The sequence below is a fragment of the Aptenodytes patagonicus genome, chromosome 6, assembly GCF_965638725.1.
Source record: "Aptenodytes patagonicus chromosome 6, bAptPat1.pri.cur, whole genome shotgun sequence".
Classification (NCBI taxonomy): Eukaryota; Metazoa; Chordata; class Aves; order Sphenisciformes; family Spheniscidae; genus Aptenodytes; species Aptenodytes patagonicus.
In genome coordinates, this window is record NC_134954.1 from 53,578,023 (window position 1) to 53,603,197 (window position 25,175).

At 40.9% G+C, this 25,175-nt stretch overlaps 2 protein-coding genes across 7 annotated transcripts in view; one reads left to right on the plus strand and one right to left on the minus strand.

Moving 5' to 3' along the window:
• Positions 1 to 2,603, minus strand: part of PPIG (peptidylprolyl isomerase G) — a 33,702-nt gene extending 31,099 nt beyond the window's left edge. The window contains exon 1 of the mRNA XM_076342642.1: positions 2,509 to 2,603. The gene's annotated coding sequence lies outside the window, so the exon portion shown is untranslated. The remainder of the gene's footprint in view (positions 1 to 2,508) is intronic.
• A 2,198-nt stretch (positions 2,604 to 4,801) lies between these two features.
• Positions 4,802 to 24,185, plus strand: FASTKD1 (FAST kinase domains 1). 6 transcript variants are annotated; one of them, XM_076342658.1, is made up of 17 exons: positions 4,802 to 4,841; positions 5,613 to 5,715; positions 7,630 to 7,716; positions 8,650 to 9,151; positions 9,450 to 9,518; positions 10,483 to 10,608; positions 11,775 to 12,173; positions 13,347 to 13,457; positions 15,206 to 15,337; positions 16,318 to 16,804; positions 17,597 to 17,711; positions 18,414 to 18,542; positions 19,307 to 19,438; positions 20,491 to 20,604; positions 20,875 to 21,016; positions 22,055 to 22,169; positions 23,203 to 24,185. In XM_076342658.1, exons 4-17 carry the CDS (start codon positions 8,817 to 8,819, stop codon positions 23,290 to 23,292), a joined length of 2,496 nt encoding a protein of 831 aa, XP_076198773.1. In that variant the 5' UTR covers positions 4,802 to 4,841; positions 5,613 to 5,715; positions 7,630 to 7,716; positions 8,650 to 8,816; the 3' UTR covers positions 23,293 to 24,185. The 6 variants fall into 6 exon arrangements, with proteins under 6 accessions (XP_076198773.1, XP_076198776.1, XP_076198775.1 ...); XM_076342661.1 differs by lacking the exon at positions 4,802 to 4,841 and having other exon boundaries at positions 5,376 to 5,715; positions 23,203 to 23,336; positions 23,815 to 24,185; XM_076342660.1 differs by lacking the exon at positions 4,802 to 4,841 and having other exon boundaries at positions 5,376 to 5,715; positions 7,630 to 7,721.
• Positions 24,186 to 25,175: the final 990 nt, after the last annotated feature.

Here is a 25,175-nt window from a genome sequence, read left to right on the forward strand (position 1 = left end):
CACCTACAATGAAAAAGAAGCTAAAATATCTAACCGCACTCTTGTCAATAACAAGTAAAAAGCTTTGTTGTCAAGAGTTAGTCATGATTTTCTATTATCTAATTATGCAGAAAATACTTTTTTTTTCCTGTCAAGATTTGTGAAAAAGTACAGGTATTTTCTCCCAGGTCTGTGCACAAATAAGCACCTTTGTTGGTGTTCACTGATCCCCCAGAAGCAGCAAAGAAACAAGTCCATTTCGATTCTACTATTTGTAACCAGAAAGTAGATTAGCATAGGTCTGAAACCATGAATTTATATTTTAAAACTTATAAAATGCTAAGAAAAGGCAAGTTTTAGCATTGTATGAAAGGGAAAAAAAGCTTTTAAAGTGTCTACTGTAATCTCCAAGCCATTTACCCATTACGATCCCCAAATTAAATTTCAGAAGTGGAATCCCTTCCTACCTGTACTGAAGATGAGAATAAGGCAAGACCATTCAACAGCAGGACATAGTTCTTAATGCTGACCCATATTTGCCAACCATAACCAAAAAAGCTTGTTCTATCATCTTTTATTCTCATGTTCTCCTCCACTCTCTACTGCTTTAGCTCTAGATCCCTTCCCTGCCTCATCCTAGCCTCCTACCTAAACCTCACTCCATTAAAAGATGGCCAGATTTGCTCCCTGGCACTCACTGACTCTGCTTCCAAATGGAAGATGGCTCCTAAGTGCACATGGCATAGAGGAGTGAACTGGTAGTGGAGACACCATGCTGCAGCAGAGTAAAATCCTCCATTGCAGTTCATATTCTTCACTCCAAATTCCCCCATAATCCACAAATTTTCTGAGATCCTAAGGGGAAAAAAAAAAAATCTTCTTTTGATAACAGCTTGATGACTGCTTAGCTAACTTAAAAAAAAAGTTTCTGTTTCACAGAAGAGGACTGGAAAAATGGGAAGTGTTAATAAGAAATATAGTCCCAAAGGGTGCTCTCAGAGGATTACTGATGTCGGTATCCTTTGTATGTTCCCCTTCAGATCTAACTCATATACAGGAAACTATACTTTTTCTGAAATCTTTATAAATAATTTTTAAAAACTGATAAATCAAGCTCTCTGAGTTTAGATAAACTAATGCTTCATAAATCATGTGTAATTTCCGTATTTTTATCATGGCAGCACCTAAAAGTTTGAGTCATGATGGACCCCAATGCATTAATGAATGGGAATAGTGAAACAAAATGGGGGAAAAAAGATAAAGCAAGAAAAAAACAACCAAAACTAAAAGCATTTATCCCTGTCCAAAGAACAGCCTCTTCTGCAGGCAATATAGAACAAAAACATGAAAAGCAAAATATTCTCTCAGAAGACAGATCTTAGAAAACAGACTTTATGCAAAAGAAATGGTCTCATATTCCTCTTAAAACAGGTCTCAGATGATTACTAAAATATAATTAACTTAACTAGTCAAACATTAGGCAACTACTAGCAAAAGTGACTTCTTTATCATCATTATAGAAGATACTTTTCTAACTGTGACTGAATGGTAAGGCAATGTTTAGCACTACGATAGATATTTTGTCCACAGTTTCAATAAACTATTTCTTTTTCTCCTAAGCCTCTCTCCTTCAAAGCCTCCTCAATGACTCAAAGTACAATCATATATACACAGTACTTATAGTTTGGTCGTGGCTCAAAAAAAAATGAGCCTGAAACTCATTACTCGCAAAAATCTCTTAAGTGCCTTAGGAAATCCTTAAAAGAGAGAGACAGAGGACCCTCCTGCCAGCCGTGGTAGCTCCTGTAGGCTCCGCTTCCCTAGGAGAGGCCTGCAGAGGGGAGGAGAACATGTGGCACGCAGACAGCCCGGTTACTTCGCCTTCTAGGGGAGGAGGGAGGACTCATTCAAACTCCCGAGCAGGCACCGAGCAGCACCCGAGAAGCTGACCAGGGCGCTCGCAGCGGGCAGGCAGGCCCGCGGCGTGCCCGGCCCGCGGCTCGTTAGGCTCGAGAGGCAATACCCGGCCTCGCAGACCCTACCACCTAGCGCAATTTTCGCCAGGCCCCGTCCACCACTTCACCTACTCCTCCTGCTCCCACCTGCCTTCAGGCCCCGCTCGCAGCTTCTCACACATCCCCTTTCCTCTCAGGGGCCACCCTCACCTGGGATGCCCTGGGCGCTCCCTCAGGGAAGCCCTGGACGCCCCGGCCCGCCCGCCCCTCGCACACGGGCCGCCGGGCCTTGCGAGGGGGCGTGTGCGCGGGGAGCCGGCGCGGGCGACCGCGACTGCCCCACGACCGCCCCGGAGCGGCGGCTAGGCCGGGCCGGGCTAGTCCCCTCAGCGGGCCGGGGAAGGGCTGGGGCTCCCACCCCCGTCCGTGACCGAGGCTCAGGCCCCGCGGCGCTGCGACGTCCACCCCCCCGAGCCGCCAGCGCCCACGCCGCGGCCTGGGCCGCGGCCCTCGCTCGGCCACATGGCGACCGCGCCGGACCCCGGCGGCGCCCAGCTGCGGCGCCGGCACTCACCCCGCTCGCGGCCCGCGTCGCCCCGCGCTCCTCAGCGCCTCGCCGCCATGTTAGAGCTGGTGCGGCACAGACTGCGTCAGTGGAAGGAAAGGGCGGGAGGGGGCGACCCCGGGGGCGGTGCGGCGCGGGGGGGGGGGGAACACGGAGACAGGGAAGCGGCACCCCGGCTCGGGAAGGGTGAGGGGGGTCGGTGGTCGCGGTATAGCCCTGCCCGGCGGCGGGGAGGCGGCGGGGGCCGCTCGGAAGGAGCCGAATCGGTTGGGGGAGGGGGACGCCCGCCTCCTCCAGCTCGTCAGAGGCGCTCCGCCCCCTCCCGCCGCCCGGCCTGCCGGGGCGGCTGCCACCCCGCGTCCCGCCGTTGGCCCCGGCCGCCTGGCCCCGCCGCCTGAGGCGCGGTTGGGCGCAGCGCGGGAGGGCTCCGGTGTCGCTGGAGCGGCAGGAGCCCTCTGCCTTGCGTCTGCAGGTACACCAGTGTTTTCCAACCAAACGTGTCCGGGGCTATTGCTGGCCTTCGCTGCTGGCGGGGCACTAATGGGTGGCTCAGCGAAGAGCCCGGAAAATGGCCGAGGGATTGGTAAATGAAGCGTCCAAAACAGTACTGGAAGGGCTTAGGGTTACTCCAGCAGGACCTGGGGCTGTAAAGAACTAAAATGGGCATTTAGACCAACTATATGCAAAAAAAGTTCCTGATAATCCTATCCTATATGTCTGTATTGCTATTCAAAGTTAATTTCGATTTATCTTAAAAATAGGGACGTGAAAGTTTATGACAATGCATAAAGCTTTGAGCACCTTCAAAATTAACTAGGACTTACATGGAAGTATGTACCTCCTTTGAAGGGTTTTAATTCAGACCAGTGGGTATTTGGGTTAGTAATTATGCATAACAGGAGGTAATGGAAGTCCTGTAGCTGGCTGTTGAGAAGTCTGTTGAAAGCAGGAAAACAAATTTTCTCCTGAATTTCTGGAAAACAAATAAAAATTGAGAAATTGACCCCTGTGAGTTCTGAAATCCTGAAGAAGCTGGTGACTGGACTTCAGTAAATCAACACTGGCTTCAGCACAGCATGCTTTGATAAATCTTGTTTTTTTACCCTATGTACCCAACTTAAATTTTAGGGTAGTTTTATCTAGGATTTTTAATTTGTTTTAGGCATTATTAATTGATTTCATCCAAAGGTACTTGAGAAGTCAAAAGTAAAAAGTTCACCATCTTGTAAATGAAAAATCCATATGATTTGCAGAAGTCTTCTTAATATGAATGTGGAATAGTTTTTCTCTAAAGTGGGAGATCAGATGCCGTGGAGTTCTTATGTGAGTTTGCAGAAGGCCTGAGATTCTTGAAAGAGGTAAGTGCCACCCTTCGAGATCACCTGACAGGGTTTGGGTCTCACTCTGTTATTTGCATACCTGTGTAGACTGTAACTAAGGCGATCTGGATTTGCTAGCAGAAGGGTACAGCAGCTATTCCAGTTACAAATTTTACAGTTAGAAAAATTGTTATAAATCCAGTTAAAAATTTTACATGCTGTTTTTCTAAAACACTACTGACCTATAATAAATAAAATAGAGGCTACTTTATGAGTTTGAGTTCCATATTCATAGGCAGCCAATATATGAGGTACACGTACGATCAACAACAGACAAAAAGTAAAAAAAACAAACCTTTGATAGACAGCTGCAAAACAGCTAGTCAAAACTGGTCATGGTAATAGTCCTGGTTGTGATTTTAGAAAGAATTTTAGAACAATCTGAGATTGTTATCATTCTATCTAAATGTCTTTGTTATTATCAATGGTGGTGAGAAAAGGTCCAGAAAGATGACCTGGAGCTATATGCATACAACATAAGCAGTATACATGTTGCAACATATGTTAGATTTGTGTTCCAGAACTCACACATTTTTAACTTTTTTTTGCAAAGAGTAAAAGAATTACAATGTAAAATAAAGTAACGTTAATTCCAGTACAGTGAAGCCAAACACTTGAACTTCACCATTCCGAACTTCAGTCCCTTTGTGATTTTTCTAGACAGGGAAGGCTTTTTTCCTCCTCAGAATGTGTTATATAAATGTTGGCTTTATTAATATGACCTCAATAATGAAGATGACCTTGGAACTTTATTATTTCCTTTGGAAGGTCTAACTGGCTGGACTTCCCCCTCTCTCCCTACATTTCCTGACATCTCAGCTCACGGGAAATGCTCTGTCTTGGGGCATATGCTCAGTGAATAACAGTGCAGTGGCACATGGAGTGCTGAAGCTAAACCATGCGCTTGCTTTGAGTGAGCACTATCCATCTGTGGCTTGAATGCAGGAAGGGTCTTGTGAAAAAGTAAGCTAAGGACTTCTCAGATTGTGTTCTGCGGGCGCAGGGACGTCTCAAAAGTTGTGCAGACGACACCAATTCCTTTGCTTTCTTATTTAACCTAGCTGGGTGCTGGACTTTGCCGTTTCAATAGCCCTCGCTTAAGCCAGCGCTAACAGACACCTCGCATCCCGCGCCCCGCCGGCGCACACGTGGGGCCGAAAGCCGGGGCCGCGGCTTCGGCCTGCCGGCGGCTGGGCCCTGCCCGCCGCCCGCCCCGCAGGGCTGTCCGCCCTGCCTCGGCGCCCGCTCCGCCGCCAACCCCTCCCCAGGCGCACAGGGAGCCCCGCGGGCCGTCCCTCAGAGGCCGCCGCTACCTTTCCGCCAGGCATGAGAAGAGGGCGGGCTGGGGCACGGCCCGGGCAGCGCCACTCTTCTGCTGTACGCCGGCGGCGGCTGCCAGTACGCGCGCGTAGGAGGGCTAGGGCCCGGGACCCCTCCCGCGGTGGGGAGGGCCGGCTAGGCCGCGGCGGAGCGAGTCGGTTCCGGGGGGCCGGGCCCGGAGCTTTCTCCCGCCGAGCATGGCAGTGCCCTCTTTCTCCCAGAGCGCACGCGCTTAATGCGGCCACCGTTGGGCTAAACGTGGCCGAGGGAGCGCCGGGCGGTGGCGGGAAACGAGCCTGACGCTGCGGTTTTCCCCCTGCCTGCGGGTGGGGGGCAGCAGCGCCCTGGCCGCCTTGAGGGCTGTGTGGCGGCTCGGCCCCTTCCCCCGCTGATTCTGAAGCGCTTCTGGGTCAGATTCTCCCCGCAGGAAAGGAGGAGGCGGGCTTTCCGCGGGTGACTCGGCAGCAGCGCGGCACGGAGGCAGCCCCGGCGGCGCGGGGCGAAGGCAGGACACGAGGTAGGCCGCTGCTGGTACCCGTGTGACAGGGATGTTGTACTGCTCACGGCATGGCTCACGAAAACTGAGGGGACTCTGGCAGACAGGTGAAAAACACTCTATACTGCACAAGCAGCTCTCTTAACACTTAGTTACTTAAATCTTTAATACTTCTTATACTTGGGGAGTGGCGGGTGTCCGCGTTTTCTCCTTTGTGGAAGACTTCTTGGCTCCCTGTAGTTTGTAATACAGCCTTGAAAATGCTTAGTGTGTTTCAACTGATAGGAAATGATTTTAAAGAATTTCTTGTCCTTTTAGTGTATATTTTGCATGGTAAGTAGAACACTTTAGAAATAGTTCTTCAAGTAGATACAAATTTCCTATTTTTAATCTATGTATTTGTAAGTTTCAAAACCTCCAACGTTTCCTATTGATTTCCTTTTTATAAGACATTATAATTAATTACAATTTAAAATTGCATACGAGTGTGTGGTAAATCACTTGCATCTCCTAAATACTTTCCAGAAGGAGAAATATTTGGAAACTTCCTGCAGACTGTTTTAGATAGAGATCCTGGTTCCCAGTCTTTAGGATAGGGCATGCAAGGTCCACTGCAGCACAAGAAGGGGAAAGGATGTATTACCTGGGCTTACAAAGAAATTATTTGAGCCTGAAGTTTTTATATTCTCTTCAGGTATCTACTTCATCCTGTCTTCTGGCAGCTTAGCTTGCCAGTACTGTGGGGAGTAAATGTGAATTGATATTGTAACATTTTTTCCATCAGGTAGACATAGGAAAATAGAGGAACCGTAAGCAAGGCAAAAATACACTAAAAAGCCTTTGCTTAATGTTCTTTAATACAGTACATGAAATCTTAAAAACAAGTTTAAATATGTCAGTATTCTCTTAAAGGTATTTGTCTGATGCTGTCTTAGTTCTCTAAAACAGGATTAAGAAAAAAAAAACAACTGTTGATTTGCAGCTTGGACTCCTGACATGGTCATACAAAAAGGTTAAAAATTTGTGCTGGTTTTCAAGCTGTACTTTACTGTCACGTCATTAGAGGGGAAATGCTTTTTTCCTCTCTTTAAACTAGGTAGTTTGTATAGTTCAATAGTTCTGGTAACTCTGTATTGCGGCTTCTGCTTAGAAGCTGTTGGTGGAACAGTCAATCACTTCTGTTTTTAATTAATGTCACTCTATCTGATTTGCTCTATCTACGTGGCAAAAGGGAACAGAAAAAGTATTTTTAATTAACTGGAAAATCTGTGGAGTAAAAAAATTGCCAAATGCTCTGGTAAATGTGGTTAATTTAGTACTTGAGACTTTGTGGAAGATTACTAGATTGTGATTTAACAGTGGCTTGACCAACCTTTGATCTGTATTTTAGCTTATTTAATAGACATTATAAAATCTCATAAGAAGTCCCAGCAACTTCTAAAAACATGTCGTTGTGTACTAAGAGGGAAAAGCCAAAAATACTTTTTATGGAGATTACATGGAATAAATAATGTCATACAACTTTTCTCAGTGATAAAGTGGAATAAATTCTTTGTAAAGACAACTATCGTATGGAACAAATAGAAGCAATAAAAGCAGTCTCTGAAAAGGGACTATAAAGCGAATTGTTGTTACAAAAGGTACTTAATACATAGTATCTGGAAAATTTGTACCTTTTATTTTTGTATGCTTTCATTTTGCATAGGGAAGAAAACATTTCCTATTTTAACAGACCATAAATTAAAATTACTTCATTTTAGCTTTCCTTGTATCTGCCCCAGTGTCAGCAACAGCACTGTAGTACAGTATGTCATATGACTTTTTATTCTCTGAAGCTGATTGTGCAGACATCAAAAGAAATCCAGATATATCCAATTTTGTGGAATGATTTCAGTACCTTACATAGACTGCTCAAATAAGTTTTTTTCTTGGTAGACTTAGTGCGTGCTGCTGCCATCGCCTTGATAATGTTACACTGATGGAATCATGCCTACAGTTGAAGAGCATTCAAGTTTGCTGAAGGTATGGTATGTTGATAATTTTTGTTGTTAATGATTATATCTCCTAAAGCAAGACTTCTAGAGTTTTCCATGATCTCTGAGCTAAGGTGTACCATGACATTTACCACCACTGGTTTGTGTTCCGCAGCTTGGAACCAGTTTTGTAGGTTGTAGAATACAGAGTTGTTAGCACTGTGTACAAACTGGGGGGCATATAAGAAAACAAATTAATACTTGCCAAATTTCAATAGATAAGGCTGTAGCTTCCACTATAATTTGGGGAATTAGGTTGCTTTTCTTTTGTGCAGTGGGTGATTTCAGCTGGTGCGTTGTGACTGATCAATATGCTATATTACAAAGGTGGTCAACCTTCCTGACTAGAAGCCATATACCAAAATATTCATGTGTTTACAAGACATAGGCCACATACTAAAGAGAGCAGAGTGGAAAGGAAACTCTGGGAGAGGCTCATAGATAGGATACAGTAGATATCAGTGTGGGATGGATGCACATATAGAGCCAGAGGAATCCAGTGATGCCAGCTCAGGAGCTCTTGCCATCTCACTTCCTTTTACCACCAATAGTTGTATTTTCTGGCAGTTCCTGGACCCCAGTTTGGGGTTATGGAGTGGCCTAGTGAGAGCAAGCTTCACTTGACTTTGTCATGTAGTGCCTGCATGTCAAAAAGCTCAGCTTTGCCTTCTCAGTAGTAGCATGATAGCACATGTGCCTTTTAAAGGCAGGTTTCTAAATCTGAAAACTTACCGGGTGGACTAACTTTTCTTAGTGCTTGTGAGCATGTCAGTGTTCACTGTTGGGAGCTTCTCTGAGGAGAATCCAGGCTGCAGGTTCTTCTCAAGCTTACCTTACTCAGAACATTAAAAGGTAGAGACGTTGATTTTTAGCTGGTAGTTATGACTGTACTTAACTGCTTTAATTCTATCTCATTTTACAGGTGCCTCAGAATTGAATTCTTCTTAATACAGTGACCATACAGGATGAAAGAAAAATGATCTTCTGTTTTTGAAATATTTGAGTTTGTTCTTTGTAACAACATGGGTTACTGTGAAAAGTGAAAGAATCTTTCTGGACACTTTAAAGATAGCTGGTAGGCATAGAAAAATGTTTTGTTTGAGGCAGGTTTGCTTGTTTACACTGAGACATTACCAAGCTCGGACTCTGAGTAGTGATCTGCTTTTGAGCCAGATAAATAGCTGCACCCATGAAGATGAAGTGTTCAGCCTTGTTGGAAGGAACAAGGCCAGGCTTTCTGAAAAACATGTGGGAATTGCATTGAACATGCTGTGGCAATTGCAAAAGAAGAAGCCGCTTCTCTTAAGGACTAGTGACTATATAAGAAATCACTCCCAGTTTCTTACCCTTTGCATTTTAGCAGAAAACAAGGCGGAACACATGGAAGATGAGGCCGTAGTGGACACCCTATATAGTATTCTGAGGTAAGCAGCATTATGTTGAATTCCACATCTATACATTTTGTGTTTGGTAATAAAAAGAGATGGAATTTTGACTACAAAGCCATCCTATAAGGAGATTGGGAGACTGCCCTGTCCCAGCTTCTGTACTCTGACTGTGTGACACAGACAACTTAACGTCCTGTGCCTCAGTTTTTGAGATGCAGGCAGAACTGATCTGTTTTGCACTCCCAGTAAATGGAGTTATGATTATTGATGCACAAATGTTTATAATCTGTTTATAACTTTTGAAGCAAACTTCAAACTATTATGTCTTCTGAAGGCTCAATGTTGAAGACCATGATTCTCTAGCAGAAGTGCTTGTCACAGAAGCATGGAAAAGATTAGAAAGGCAAGTACTGTACTGCTATGCTTTGTGAAAGGTATAAGTTGCAAGCGTGATTTGCTTCACCTGAGGCTACACAGAGTTCTCAAAGAGTATTTACAACATGTTTTAAACATTATATGAGTATTTTAGATGTCAGTTGTATTTTTGAAAGTTTTGGAAATTATTTCTATACATTTGGAGGCTTTGAATATTGATGGACTTTGGTACACAAATGCTTGAGAGATTCAGATAATGCAACAACCTGGATCGCCACCGATTTTGAAATGTATCGTCTATGTAGACTTACACGTTTGAAGTAAATTGCAGGTTTTAATATTTACAGTTTTATCTTAGTGCTTGCTGTCCAACTCTTAAATGGTTGTTAGAACCCTGCTCATCTCAATTTTAGTAAAAACCTTTTGTATTAAAACATCAACATTTTCCCTTTGTGCAGTTTTTTATTGTTTTTTGTTGGGGGTTTTTTGTGGTTTTTTTTTTATATTGTAATTTTCGTCCTTTAATCTCAGGTTAATGGCAGAAGCTAGTGTCAGTCTTGGCACCAGCATCACAGAATTGCCTCTCCCAGCTTAACACCTGGGGCATCTTGACAAGTAAATAAATTCAGTGTAGCTTGAACACAAAATGACATTCGGGTAATAAATTACTCATTTTAGCTATTTCACGTCATTGCTTGAGAATGTAATCTTTATAGATTTCTTACGCTGGTCTGGTTAAATGAAGAACTTCTGATTTTTGTAGAGTTCCATATGCACAATATGCTTTAATATGAAATACCTAGGTGTTTTGGCAAAGTCCAAGGTATCGCTATAGGTGACCAAATAGAAAATGCTTAGATATTTTGTTTCCTTGTTTTGTAATTTGAATATAACCTTGTCTTTTATATAATTGTTGAAGTAGATTTTTGTCTTTAGTTATTCACTAGAAATAAAAGGTAAATATTCTGTGTCTGTCTTTGATGTCTTGGCAGGCTTAGTTTGCCAGCTCTGTCTAAATTCGCACTATGTTTATACAAGCAACGCAGACATTTCAGTCCCGTAATTGGCAAAGTAGCTCATATTGTGGACATGAAACTGAATTCTATACAGGATATAAGGTAAGTGTCAGAATGAAACTGAGTAGCAGGAGAAGCAATATGTCACAATTATGGGGCTGCCTTTGCTGAACGCTTTCCCTTTTTCTCAACTGGAGGTTGCTTTTCTTCAGTTTGGGGTTTGTGGGAAAGAGGTGATTTGTATTCGTGCGTTGATTTTCATGGACAGGTCTGCTTAGGTGAATGCATTTTCCCAATGATTTTGCGAAGAATTTCTCTATAGCCAATTTAAACACTTAATTAAAACTAAGATTCTACTTACAGTGGAAAACCAGCAGATATTGCTTTATCCTGATTCTAAATTTTACATGGACTTTTTTGAGAATTTAGAGGCTATTGACTCACCAGAAGATGTTTTTCTTCCTTGACATTGATAGTTTCTCTACTATGACATGGATTTAGTATACTATTGTGAATAGCAATAAGGAGTCTAAAAGCAATGTTATTTTTATTTATCTTCAGAGCATTTTTTTTTTTTTTGTCAAGTTGAATTAATCAGTTCTCTTGCTAGCTCGCCTAGTGCATTACCCTAATATTAAAATCACCAGCCTTAGTCAAAGAAGTCCAAGCTTCTTTTTGCCTCTGTTCCCCCTGGGCCGTTACAGCAAAGGCTGCTCTTCCTTTTTTCTGCTTTATACAGCACCAGCAGTCCCAACACTTATTTTTGCGCATGTGAGGAGCCTGCTTATGAAACTCATTGAATGGGACTGCATTTCTTTACAGAAATTACTCTCCCTGTGGTCATGAGTTTTATTCCCTTAGGAAGGGATTCTTTCTTTAGGAGTGACAATGACTCTTCTCCCCATTCTGTCATTTGAGAATTGTTTGGATTTCTTCAGTTTCCATTGAACATTAAAGATCTTTTTGCAAATTTGAATCAGGCAAATCAGGGTCTTGCCTTAGGCAAACGCTTTCATCGCATACAACTTTGTAAGGGATGGTTGAAAAATCCCAATCGTTTCAGAAATTCACTGAAAGCAGAATTTTGACTTTAGTAGGAGAAATGTTTTTTGCTCATCTGGTTTTTCTGTATTAGATTTAAAATTCCTTTTTATGCAGAAGTCAGCAACACCCTGACGTTCCTTTCTTTGAGTAGTTTATTTAAGAACTCTAAAATGTATTACTTACCATGTTCAATGTGTAAGTGTAAAATCTTTTGAATTTTTTAGGATCTTGTCAGTTTTGATGATCAGCATATCTGATGTTATCTCACAGAGTTTTCGAGATCGACTACTACACAAGGCTGGACAGCTCTTGGAAGAAAAGGATGAAGTCCACTTCAACTATGCCAAAAGAATACTACAGTTTCTTCAAAATGTAAAACTGAGATATCATCCATTGCTAGAAAAATGCAACAAGATTTTCATTAAAAGTGCCTCTCGTCTTGATATACACAGTATTAGTCTTATTTTTGGACTGTACGAGCAGCTGGGTTTTGACAATGCTGAATTCCACTTAGTTGCTAAACAGCTGCTGTCTGAGACTATAGATGATTATTATGATCCTGAAACCTTTGCAAAATTATTTTTTACTCTTGGGCCTATGGCAGGATCCAGGGTAAGAGAAAGGTAAGTTTATTAACAGTTTTGTCTTATTTATGATATATAGGTAGTCTTGCACAGAAATTAAAAATGTACCAGTGTTTGGAGGAATTTCTGAGCCTATCTGTGAGCTGAGCATTAGGTTTCCTAGTTGTAACTTTGTAGCAATGTATCACTTCATTATGGAAACACTGTCTTAGCAGTTTGTCTTACAACAGTTGCACAGAAAGCTGGATCCAGTAATCAAGGGGTATGTGAATGCTGTTACGCGAGGCCATCTTGTAGCTCTGTCTCACGCTACAGCTTTCCTTTCACAGTGGATGGTAGTAAAAAACTTTCTGTCTTTCCCCTGAGAAATATATACAGTGATATGTGTTGCTTTTTCCTTTTTAAGACTGGCAGTAGCTGAAACAGCCTGAGTCTTGTCCTATCCAGTCTGCTGTACATCCTATTCTATATGAAAGGTCATTAGCAAGGAATACTTCAGCATTTGTTTAGCAGTTAGGGCATAGAATTGTGTGGCAGATTTTTCTCTGCCTGTTTCTCTTGTGCTACAAAATCCTATTTGGGAGTGGTATTAGTCATGGGTCTCTCAAAGTCTGCAGTTTTAAGCAGAATTTGCTGTATTAATTACAATTAGTCATATTTTCAGACTTTTCTTCATGAACATTTGCCTCTATTCAGAGATCTGGATATACTGCAAGCCTGTGTTGGTTTTGCCATAGCTGACAGTTCCAAAAGCTTTTCATAGGTTGTTTTTTTTTAATTTATTTTATTTTTGGTAAAAAACTGTGCGAGGTAGAAAAAGTCATTGGCTTTATTTGCATCAGAACCAGTTCAACTCATGTTTGATTCTGTTATCTGTAGCTTGCTGATTGATCATGAATTGTTCAGTGTCTTAGAGTACCTTCCCTACTTCTTGTCTACTTTCAGAATTGTTGGACTCACTGGTTTCTAGCATCAGAGCAATATGTACTGATCTAACACATTCACATCTCTTTATCTGTGCCATACAGATAAACTGTTTAGAAAAAGGGTCCGCAGAACAAAGGTCTCTAGTTTGGGGGAATTTATTTTCCTGTATTTCCTGAAGTAGTCTACTGGTTCTTTCCCTCCTAGCCAAAGAAAATGGCTGCCATCTTTACTGGAGATTTTCAACTGTTTTTCTTTGGAAAATAAATATTTTCTTTTCCTCTTTAGGTTGCTAGTAACCGCAGTGCGCATGGCAGAAGAATTTAGCAGTCACCAAGTATTGGTAATACTGAAGACGATGCAGAAAATGAAATGCAGAAATTCTTATCTACTCAAAAAGTAATTTTTTTGATACTACTAAGAAGTTGTATTCTCTAGGTAAACTACTTCCATTTAGTATGGAAAAATATATAATATCCAGTAAGTTGGGAGTGTAGAGTGTGTCACTTACACACAAATGCATATTCACTATATATAATTAGCTATTACAGATTTTAGAATATCACAGCTTGACCCAGAAGTAATTGAGGCAATTTAGGAATTTCATAGAAGGGCATTTCAACCTCTACCAAGTTAATATAATAAAATTTTTTGCTTGTTTACAAATATATGATCCTAGCCTCTAACAATTACTGTAAACTGGTGAGACAAATGAGAATATAGTAAGTTGCAGAGAATGTGTCCTACCTAGGAGATCCTGTTATGGATGTGAATTGTTTCTTCAAAAGTCATTGTGCCCTACTTCAAATTATTAATTCTTGTGTCTTTAAGAATCTGGGCCAGATTTTCTGCAGTTGTAAACTCAACATTGTTTATAGGGAGAGGTAATATCTTGGCAAGGTAGGGAGAGGTAATACTCCCCCCCCCCCAATGAAGGGAAAAGCAGTTGAGGTTTTGGGCACAGAAGATGTAGCATCAATTATGTCACAGATGCAGCAGAGTTAAATGCAGGTTGTGAGCAATAACGGGAGTGAATGTAGTTGTATGAATCAAACAGATCCTTGGAAGAAAAAGGACAAGTAGTACTATGGAGCAGAGTGGTATTAAAGGGAAGACCAGGTGAATTCATGCTTTTTCTCCTTTAATCTCACTGTCTAAAGAAGGTCTTAAGGTATTATCTTTCCCTACAAATCTAGCCACCTCTTGCAGCTTTAGACCAACATAGTTGTAGCAACCACTATTATATAAGTGAGTACAGTGATGCTGAAGCTGGTGATGCTGTGATAGTTTATCCCATTTGTTGTGGTTTAACCTCAGTCGGCAACTAAGTACCACACAGCTGCTCTCTCACCCTCCCCCCGCTGCCCTGGTGGGATGGGGGAGAGAATCAGAAAAAAAAGTAAAACCTGTGAGTTGCGATAGACAGCTTAATAGGACAGCAAAGGAAGAGAAAATAGTAATAATAATAATGATAAAAGAATATACAAAACAAAAGTGATGCACAATGCAGTTGCTCACCACCTGCAGACTGATGCCCAGCCAGTCCCTGAGCAGCGATTGCTGCCCCCCAGCCAACTCCCCCCAGTTTATATACTGAGCATGATGTCATATGGTATGGAATATCCCTTTGGCCAGTTTGGGTCAGCTGTTCTGGCTGTGCCCCCTCCCAGCTTCTTGTGCACCTGGCAGAGCATGGGAAGCTGAAGAGTCCTTGACTAGTGTAAGCACTGCTTAGCAACAACTAAAACATCAGTGTGTTATGAACATTGTTCTCATCCTAAATCCAAAACACAGCACTGTACCAGCTACTAGGAAGGAAATTAACTCTATCCCAGCCGAAACCAGGACAACATTCTTGGTCCACTCTACATTTAACTGGTTGTAAAATCTGCAACAGAAATTATTAGAGTGAAGTAGCTGGTTTGCTGTGATGAAGGCTTTAATTTTGCAATTCACTAAGTGGAGAGAGGCTGCTGTGTCTTAGTGGAACACTGTCAAAACTGGGATGAAGAGGAGTGCAGGTGTGTGCAACCCTCCACCTAGGTACTGTGCACCATGGGACACCCCTTCTTCATGTGGCGTGATGGGTTTTGCAATATCTTCTGTATTAGCACAATACCATGTCATCTTTTTCTCTTTGTATTCAGAATGGCTTCTGTTCTCCACAAACACTTGGATAGCTATCATGTATTACAGTTGGTAAAGTTAGCGCAGTACTTGGTGGTGTTGCGTTGCCACAATCTGGAGCTGTTTGCCAAACTAAAAATGTTGCTATTTGGGTAAGTGTGTATTCTTGGAAATGTAGCTATTTTAAGTATTAAGCAGTTGTCTACTTAATATTTTAAATAACAAGCTAAGATGTTAAATTGTTTTGTTTCTGTAAAATATGAAGTAACAAACTGTTAAAAGTATTTGATTCTATTAGACATGTAAATCAGAGGATAGGTAGTGGCTATTGTCTTGACTATAGACCCAATAGTATCTGCTAATAGATATGATAACTTAAAAATAGGGGGTTTTTTGCCCCTCGCCCCTTGACCGCTGCAATATAATGACATTGAACTGGAAATTTTGATTGGTACTTTATAGGAAGGGTAGGTATTAATGTCGTCTTTGATGTTTGAAGGAACAAGTAATGAAAAATATACAGTAAGAATGCCATGGTTGGGACAAGTGAAAGTGTGAAGCTGAAGTACTCTTCTTTTGATTGAAGAACTGTCTAGTTAGTTCTCAGGCTTGTACAGTTGCAACATAGAAAGGGAAACCGTTTCTGGAATCGCAGGAGAAGAGATCTGTCACTGTTGCTTCCATTGCTCAGCCTCTATAGGAATGCAGTGCCCTGGCTGTACATGTTTTTTGTGGATGATGCCTTCATGTTCCTCAGGCACCTCAGAACCTGGTGCTCCCCCGGACAGAAATTATCCTGGCCCAGAAACCCACAGGTTCCATTAACAAAGGCGGACCTTCTGCCCTTACTAAGGACTTCTGTGTTTATCAGCCTCACCAGCTGACTGAGATGTTCCCCGTCTTCCCTCTTTCAATTTTGAATAAGTTAGAAGAAGTTAATCTCAATGAAAAAAGATGGTAGTCACTAACTGTGTGAATTTCTACCATGTCATTAATATTCTACTTATTTTATATTTGATGTGCAGCTTTTGACTTTTAAAATAGAATTTTCATGCATGTAATTTATTTGGTTTTTTTAAACATTTGCACTTTGTCAGTACTGATGGTCTGTTTACTTCTGTTTCTCTTCCAGTTTTTTAAAATCTAGTGTCATACCTGCTGACACTGCTGCAATAATTCGTGTTCTGGCCATGCTCCCTTCCTTTCAAGTGGAGGAAATCATTATAAACAAAGCAGCGGCAGTTCTGCCTCAATGCAGGCTCCATCATTTGAATTGCATTGCTACAGCTGTTGTCAAATGGAATCATTATGACCAGTTGCACTGGCAAAACAGTTCTGAGCTATGTGTAAAGCTTCTGCAAAAACTAAATGACTGTGGATTTCAGAGGCTTCAGAAAGCCAACAACTTAAATCTTCTGTTGGAAGAACTTACACATGTGAATGGAGAGTGGTTTGCAGAAGTCCTCAGTGAGGAAACTATGGCCATATGTCAACGCTTGATAGACCAAATAACATGGGCAAATGTATTACAGTTGTCTTTTTTTCTCATAAAAACAAACCACCGTTGTCCTTCATTACTTGACAGAATAGCTTCTGTGACTGTTGAAAATATAGACAAGGTATTGCAGTTTTTCTTTCTACCTACTGTGTAAGTTATTCAGTAAGAAAGGACAGGTTAGTAGTTAATGTGTTTCAGAGCACAATCCACACTGTGTTTCTAAGAGTTTTCTTCAGTGTGCCTGATTTGGAGCTCATCTTTTTCTTTATTCACTCAAAGCTGTTTTGCTTCCATGTATATTATTTTGCACTTCTCTTTAATTTTCCTTTCTTATTTTATTGTTCAGTCAGTGTTAGGTCAACACTGACCTAATAATATAATCCTTTGTGTTCAGCTTTACATTTGACCATCTTAAATAATTTTTTTTCAGTTCTTTACAAATTGTCACATCACACGGTGTATATTTTTACATTTCTCATTCCTGTGGGGATTTCCCCAATAGCCTGTCTTTTTGGTCAAAATTACCGTGTTTTCTTGCTATCTTTTTTTTTCTCCTTCTCAGGCAGGTACTTATGTAGATCTTTGGTTTTTTTCTATGACAGTTTAGTTTCTTTAAGAGCATTTAATGGGAAGCCTTTTTAAAAGCTTCTTAAAGTCTAAGTGTACAGAAACACTTGGATCATCTACATGAAATAGATTTTAAGTTTTAGCCATAGCTGCAATTTTAATGATTTCTGCATTTTATTTTTTTAATATTTTTCTCCAGGAAAAGTTGACAAAAAAAAAAAAATTAGGAAATAACTCCTCTAGTCTTAAATCTCCCAATTCTGAATGAATTATAAAACTCTTTTTTTATTGTAAAGCATTATTAGGATATTTTGCAGTGACTTAATTTAGGATGTTTTTTTTGCAGATCCACCCCTTTGAAATCTATTTTATTCTTTTCCTTTTCTCTGTTGTGAATTATGACCCTCCTGCCAATGAAGAGTTCTTTGAGAGTTGTATCCAACATCTTACTTCTAATTTGAGTAAGTGCATTAGAGAAAGATATTCTGACACCAAATAAATGAGTATCATTGGAAGATATTATTTGTACTGAGTAAAAATGGGAATAGAATGGCTTTTTTTTTTTTAAGCAAAGCAAAAAGTGTTTCTGTATGTTACTACTAATAGTCTGCCTACTGGGGTTAAACCACGACAAAGATTCAATGTATGCTTCTGTTGGGTTTTCTAGCTTCATTTCATCCTTCAAAAATAACTGTTGATAAGGGACTAGCAAGGTATCTTGAGCATAGTAAAAAGCAGGTGAAAATTCTGATTAATTTGCTGTGCTGTCATTGGATAGAATTGTGGCATTCCCCAAGGAATCATCATTTGGGGACAGGATACATTTTGTGATTCATCACAAAGAAATGGCTAAGTTGTAGAGGAAATGTGTAGAGACTTTTTTTGATTGACTGATGATACAGCCTCACAGAACTGTGAAAATTTGCTGTCTACTGAAATATCGTGGACTTAACTTTTTTTAAGACTAACTAATTTCCTCCTGCAAAGACCTAGCAAGAGTTACCTTACACCTTGGTGCAGTTAGCAGAGGTAGTCCTTAATCTGCCTGTGTGTTCATTTAGTGTGTTAAGAGAGAAACTTGATTTGGGAGGCCAGGGGGAGGGCATTGCAAATCCTTTCAACTTTGTCATGTGTTAATATGGATTTTTGTCTGGTTTTTAAAGGTTGTTTTGAAACTCACCACTTGGTGCTGCTTGGTCATGTTTTGGCAGTGGCTGGGTATTTTCCTCCAGTTCTGATAACGAGGATATTTAATGTTTCTTTCCTAAGCAAACTGGATGCTCAACTTGAAGGTAGATATCTAGCTCTCTGGTGAATTTGATTACGTAGCATTTGGCATAAAATGGAATTGTGGACCTATATATGACTTGAGAAGTAGAATTACTCTTTAAACGATTCAGTTTTCTGGAAAGATCCCTCTGTATAATCTAGTCATTATTTGAGTGCTAAAAGGGAAGGGATGAACAAAAATTTGTGCTTTGCTTTATAAGTACAGACTTGTATTGCAGATGAGAGAAGCTCATTTAAAACAAATTTTATAGCCAACTTATTGCACTCAGTATTTAATAATTCTTCAATTTTATTTGAAATAGAATTACCTGAGTGTGGTATTTATTACTAGAAATAGTCACAAAGCTCAAGAAATAATGTGGGATTCTTGTCTGCAAGAAATGAGTCCTACCAGTCTCGTCTCTAAATAGGAGACTGAGTGTTTGTCTGACTGCTTCCTTCCTCTCTACCTGTACATTGTTTGCTATCAATGTACTGTTGCCATTTTGCCTTAAACCACTTCTTTAAAAGTTAAATGGTAGAATAGAGTTTAAATTGATTCTTTCTTCTGTCTTGCTGTTGTTCTTAATATTGAGCAAAACTGTTATTTTTCATTTTTTCCTCAGGGATTTTGAGAACCTTTCTAAGGTTCTGCAGCATGAATTTTATAAATGCCATAGTATACAGATATTCGCATCTCTAGTAAAGAATTCAGAGGTAGCCATTTAGTTCAGTGTGCTGGATTTTTCACATTTCAGTTCACACCTTTTTATTTTGTTTAACTCAGTCCTGCCTGATACCCTAAAGCAGAGAGTCCGCTCGCGCCTCATGAAATTGAACAGAGCAGTCTGTCTGGAATGCCCAGAGTTTCACATCCCTTGGTTTCATGAGCACTACTGCCAGCGTGTCTTCCGTAACAGTAAGTAATTTAGGAGAGGAAAAGCTGCCCTTACTACTAGTAATAGTCTATTTTCAACAGTCTGCTAGATGCTTCTTCTAAAACTGTATGTTGACACTAGCACACAATAGAAGCTCAGAAAGGTGTACCCCACTATCTGCTGAGGATGTGTCCTTGAAAAGTGCAACCACTTAGTAGTGCAACAGATAGCAAAGCAGTTATCCCCGTGAGAATTAATGTAATAGAGATGGGATATTTCTTCTTGAGAAATAAAATTTAAATACACAGAAACAGTGTATATGGCATGGAGGATGGAGAGGCAGGAGGAGGATCATTAGGATTGTCTACTGGAGGAGATGGATCACTTTGATCCCTGCTTCACTTACAAGACTGAACATTTGACTTCAATTTTTCAAGGTAAACATTTTTGCTGCCTCCTTTTGAACTCACTGCTGTCATCTTCCTCAGAAGAATCAAGATCCATCAAGGATGAGAGATGGACAAGTAGGCTAGTGATCAAGTGTAGCAGCGGAGATCTTTAAGAATAGCGATCAGTTCAGAAAATCCAGCTAATGCAAACTCTGTATCTCCTCCACTAATTCTCATGGGGGAGATCTGCTTTGTTATCCATCGAACTCGGCTGCTTTATCTCTGAGACCGAAGATGTTTAATGGAGCAAGGTATTAAACAATCTGCAACAGACAGAGAAGTGACAGATAGTGTGGTGTGCCTGTAATAGATGCAAAATAAGTACATACAAGTATCTAAGTATGAATAAAAGCAAACAAAATCCAACAGGGGAAACCTGAAACTAAAGTGTTTGTAGTATGTGAATGGGAAAAATCCTGGGATGGAAAGTCTGGATTTGAAATTCATGCTTAATAGGCACCTGTAACTTTCCACCCAAAAGATGATCACATTGTCTCTGAATTATGATGGAATAACACCAGGGATCTCTGGAAAAGCTTTAATTCGGTAGGCTGGCTGTCAAAAATGCAGTGTCACAAAGTGCTATTTTCAAAACTTTGGCTGTGGAAGTTTTGATGTATGAATTCTTTATTTTGTCTTTGTAGGCAGTAGCCGAATAAATCCACTGCGACAGCACGTTCACAGAATGCTGATAGAGATCTTAGGAGGGAGCCATTATGCAAGAATATCTGTTCTCACACCATACTACTATGAAATAGGTGAGAAGTTAATCCTCTAAGGATTGTTAAGGAGACCCCTGATACCGCTGTTATCACCGAGATTAGGAAGCCCCTGGGCATGTGGCCACAAGATACTGCAAAGAAGAAATTGCTGTATATAATACAGTTTCTAAAAAGTTCTGCATAATATAAATAATGTTGGGTATCTCTAATTATGGTTATCACTTAGTTTTTCTAGAAGTAAACACTGTACAGATCAAATTCTTTCACCTTTTTGTCAGTAAACAGGTTTGTTGTGTTTTCTCGCAGATTTTGAGTGCATTCTGGATGAAAATAAAAAGCCTCTTTCCTATATGGCTCAGAATATACCTTTGGATGATGTGGAGGGAATACACTTGAGACATGACATCAAGGATGAAGGGAGAAAGGCTCTGCCACCAGGAGCTCAGAGGTTAGTACATCGAATTCTTGCACATTAGCTTTTCCAAGCTTCCAAGTTTAGACGAGGTTTTTAGGCTTCTGTCCTAAACGGTTGTTGCAAGCCCTAGGCTATTTATTTTTCTGTTCCTTTTTCCAAAGCCTTATGAAGTTTAGCCTTCCTAGGTGTGGTGGGTTGACCCCAGCCGGCAACTAAGCTCCCACACGTTTGCTCGCTCACTCCCCTGCAGTGTGATGGGGGAAAGAATCTGGAGGGCAAAAGCGAGGAAAAAAAACTCCTGGGTTGCAATTAAGACAGTTTAATAAGCGAAGAGAAGAAAGAGGGAACAAAAACAAAAAGGGAAAAGAAAACAGTTGATGCAAATGCAGTCACTCACCACCAGCAGACCAATGCTGGAGCAATGGCTACTTTGGAAAAACTCCCCCCTGTTTTATTGCTGAGCATGATGTTATATGGTGTGGAATATCACTTTGGCCAGCTGAGGTTCCAGCTGTGTCCCCTCCCAACCTTTTGCCCATGCCAGCCTATACACTGTGGGTGCAGAGTGAGAAACAGAGAAGGCCTTGATGCTGTGCAAGCACCCTTCAGCAATAGCCAAAATATTGGTGTGTTATCAACACTGTTTTGGTCACAGATCCAAAACACAGCACCATACAGGCTGCTATGAAGAAAAGTAATTCCATCCCAGCCAGACCCAGTACACTAGGGCAGACAGGGCATTCTGGAAACGTGTTTCATGAGACTGGAATACTGTTTTCCTCCCACCTCTTTAAATGTAAGCCTTGAAAATGCTGGTTGGCTGTTTTTGCCATTCGAACAAGAACAGATGCAGGGAAGAAATGCTTTTTCTAAATCATGTGAAGTTTAAGTATCTCTAGATAAATATGAGGAAAATGTTTTGGCTAGTTTCAGGGAGTTGTTTAATTTTCTTTTTCTATGAGTTGTCAGGTTTATCTAGTAATAGTCTTGCTGCAACTATCAATAATGAAATACCACTTCTCGCTATTCAGGTAGGACCTGAAAGTAAATGCACATTTTTGTTGTTGGCAGAATTGCTTTGGAATTTCTTGATTCAAAAGCTTTTAGCAAAGATTCACGTCACCTGAAAGGAGAACCTGCACTGAAAAAACGACACCTGGAAATGCTGGGGTACCGGGTAGTTCAGGTGAGCAGTCAGCAATATTCTATGTCCTTTCTGAGTTGTATCAATAGTGCAGATTGATACATTTTCCTTGCAGCAGATTTAAAGATAGTTTTAATAGTTAAAAGCACCTACTGGGTGAGAGGAATTTTTGTATTTAGGGAGGAAATTCCAAGCTGTTCTCAAGATGGTGTAAGGACTTCATAGAACTTGTACCTTCTCTGAAAGTGGCTGCAGCAAAACTGAAATCAAAAGGTCTCAGTCTTACCTTACTGCAGGCAAACTAGCAATCTCGACGTAGCCTGAGTAAAGGAGAAAAAGTGAAACGAGTTTCAGTTCAATTCACCAAAGATTTCTACACTAGAAAAAGATTGAGCATGCCCTCCTTGAGTGATAGAGAGACAGTTACGGCAGCTGCAAGATGGGATATGGGTGCTGTCTGTCTGCTGCAGCGATAGTGCTGTGACAAGGAAGACTAGTGGCTGGAGATAATTCACAGCCACCAGCATAGAAACATTTGGGGAATGGAAGCTCATGAATGCAGATTCTCCTGTATGTATAATTACTCACCTACTCTAATTTTAGCTAGAATCCTTCTTTAAGCTTAAGTTAGGTTGGTTTTGGTTTTTTAACAGGATAATTATCCTTTCTCATATTGCCCGGACAGTAAATGTTATGCTACTGATACACCATTCCAGTTTGATACATTAACATTACAAACTATAGTGACCTGGGATTTTTCTCTTGATTTGGGTTTCAAAAGGTGGGCGATGGTGTAATGGAGTTGTCATAGCCTGTATTGCGTGGGCATCTGCTTTACATCTCTGCAACTATGCTGCTTTTTGGAAGCAAACTGACTCTACTTACATGAAGAAGAATCTTACGCTGAGAAATTAATCTTTTCAGTATTAGAATAAGCCTAGCTTTTAGAAGGACACAGGTGATAAAATATCTTCAAGTGGAGAACAACAGATATCAGAGAGCCTTTTCTTTGCTGTAAGATGGTATGTGGCTTATACCAATGTTGACACTCAGTTTATATGATTCTGTTCTACAGATTCCTCACTTTGAATGGAATTCTATGGTTCTGTCAACAAAAGGTGAACAGCTAGAATATCTGAGAAAGCATCTATATGGAGTACAGTGATGTCAGACATGCAGTCAAAAGTACTTTTTATACAAATACTTCAGGTACCATTAAACTTCTTGTAATCCTGGAATACTTAGTTTCAAAAATCTCTGGACCAAGGCTTGCCATGGGGCGTCAGGTGTCAAGAGATGTAATCCTCAATTTGTTAGGGATTGCAAAAGGGCAGGTCACAATGGGCCATGAAGATGTGATAAGGAGGCTTAAAATCTCCCATTATCTGGAAGCTGTTCTTTAAGTACATGAATCTGTGACAGTTTTGCCATAAAATTACATTATTATCGCCTAAACAAATAGCACAGAGGCTTAGCCAGACATAAAACTGTCCAAAGAAAAAGTTGGAAATACCCTTGACTGTGAGAAAGGAGGCAGCAGATCTACTGGAAACTATGTCTGTCCTCCAGCATGTGACAGAATGAGCAATAGGATCAAACGGTATCTGTACTGTGAAACCAAGAAACTGAAATGCAGATTTACTAAGAATAGGATTGCTATTACAGCCATTCTGTTTCCATCTTCCAGAACAGAGGTACTGTGGGCGACTGTGTCGGGGGAGGGTGTTGTGTGGTGAGGAACCTCCAGCTGCTTCTCCTACCCTGTGATGTGGCGTGTACAGAAGTATGGCTTGAGCCTTCTGGAACACCTTCACGTACTTAAAAGATAGACTAGTTCTGGAGGTCTGGCAGCCACCCAGACCCTTGAAACACCTGTACTCCAGTTAAATGCAACTTGGAAGGGATACCTGAAAGATTTATACAAGATAAGGAGAAAATAATGCTTACGTCAGACATAGGCACTTACTTGCAACTGCATAATTCATGAAATTTATTATTATGGCATTATGCATTGGACTAGCCCTTGCTAACAGAAATAAAACAAAATTACACAAACCATCTAATCTGCCTGTTCTGTAAATAAGACAGTGTACAAAAGAGCACAACTAGGCTGAAAATTGAAATCAAGAATCAAGATCAAGAAAAGTCTTCAGAGAGTGACAACCACCTTGGTTACTGGTGGTGAAAAACATTGCTGGTTTATTTATCATGTTTCAAAACCATCTGCCATTTACCAGGCTTCCTGTGATCGCGCTCAGCCAGGGTTTGTGTCAGGAGGCATAAGATACTGAGATGTAGAAGGAAAAAGTGGAATAGCCAGGAGAATGTTCATTGTAGAGCAATAACTGTAGAGTGGTCATACTTACGCAAATCAGCCCATTTTCAGAGGCAGCCATGTTGTGACTACAGCTGCCATTACCTCATGACGACTGCTAGCTGTGCCCATCTCTTTCACACACGCAATGTATATGTTTTCTTGCCTTTTTAGTAGAAGCAATAGACATTTTTACCACTTCCTTTGAAACCTGGCAGAGGTAAGCAACTGCATTTCTGAATTGACCATTATGCACCTGGCTGTCACTTTTTTTTTATTACTTAGTAGTAGAAGAAAATACTGACTGAATACAAATCAGGACACTAATGAAAAGCCAGGAAAAAATGACAAAACTGATCTAAGCTGCAAGATGCTTTGCTCCTGAGGCAGCCCTCACATTTGTGGGATGACTGAAAAAAATAGTAGATGGTTGTCAGCTTATGGTATCAAACATTCCAAGATGTAGAAGACGAGTGCTTTGAGGAAATGTCATTGAAGGCACAGCACATAGAAAGACTATATGCACATTATATTTTGTATAAAATGAAGAAGGCAATCATAAATATAGGTTAGGATCTCAGAAGGTGGGCTACAAGTCAGAGGGCTCTTGCATGATCTGCTTCTGTACAGATGGCCTTCAGGTAGCAACCTTGGAATGTAAGAAAGGTGGCAGCAGCTGTAGCTGGAGTGATCGATCAGTCATGTGTTTGAGCTGAACCCTGCTTTTCAGGTAC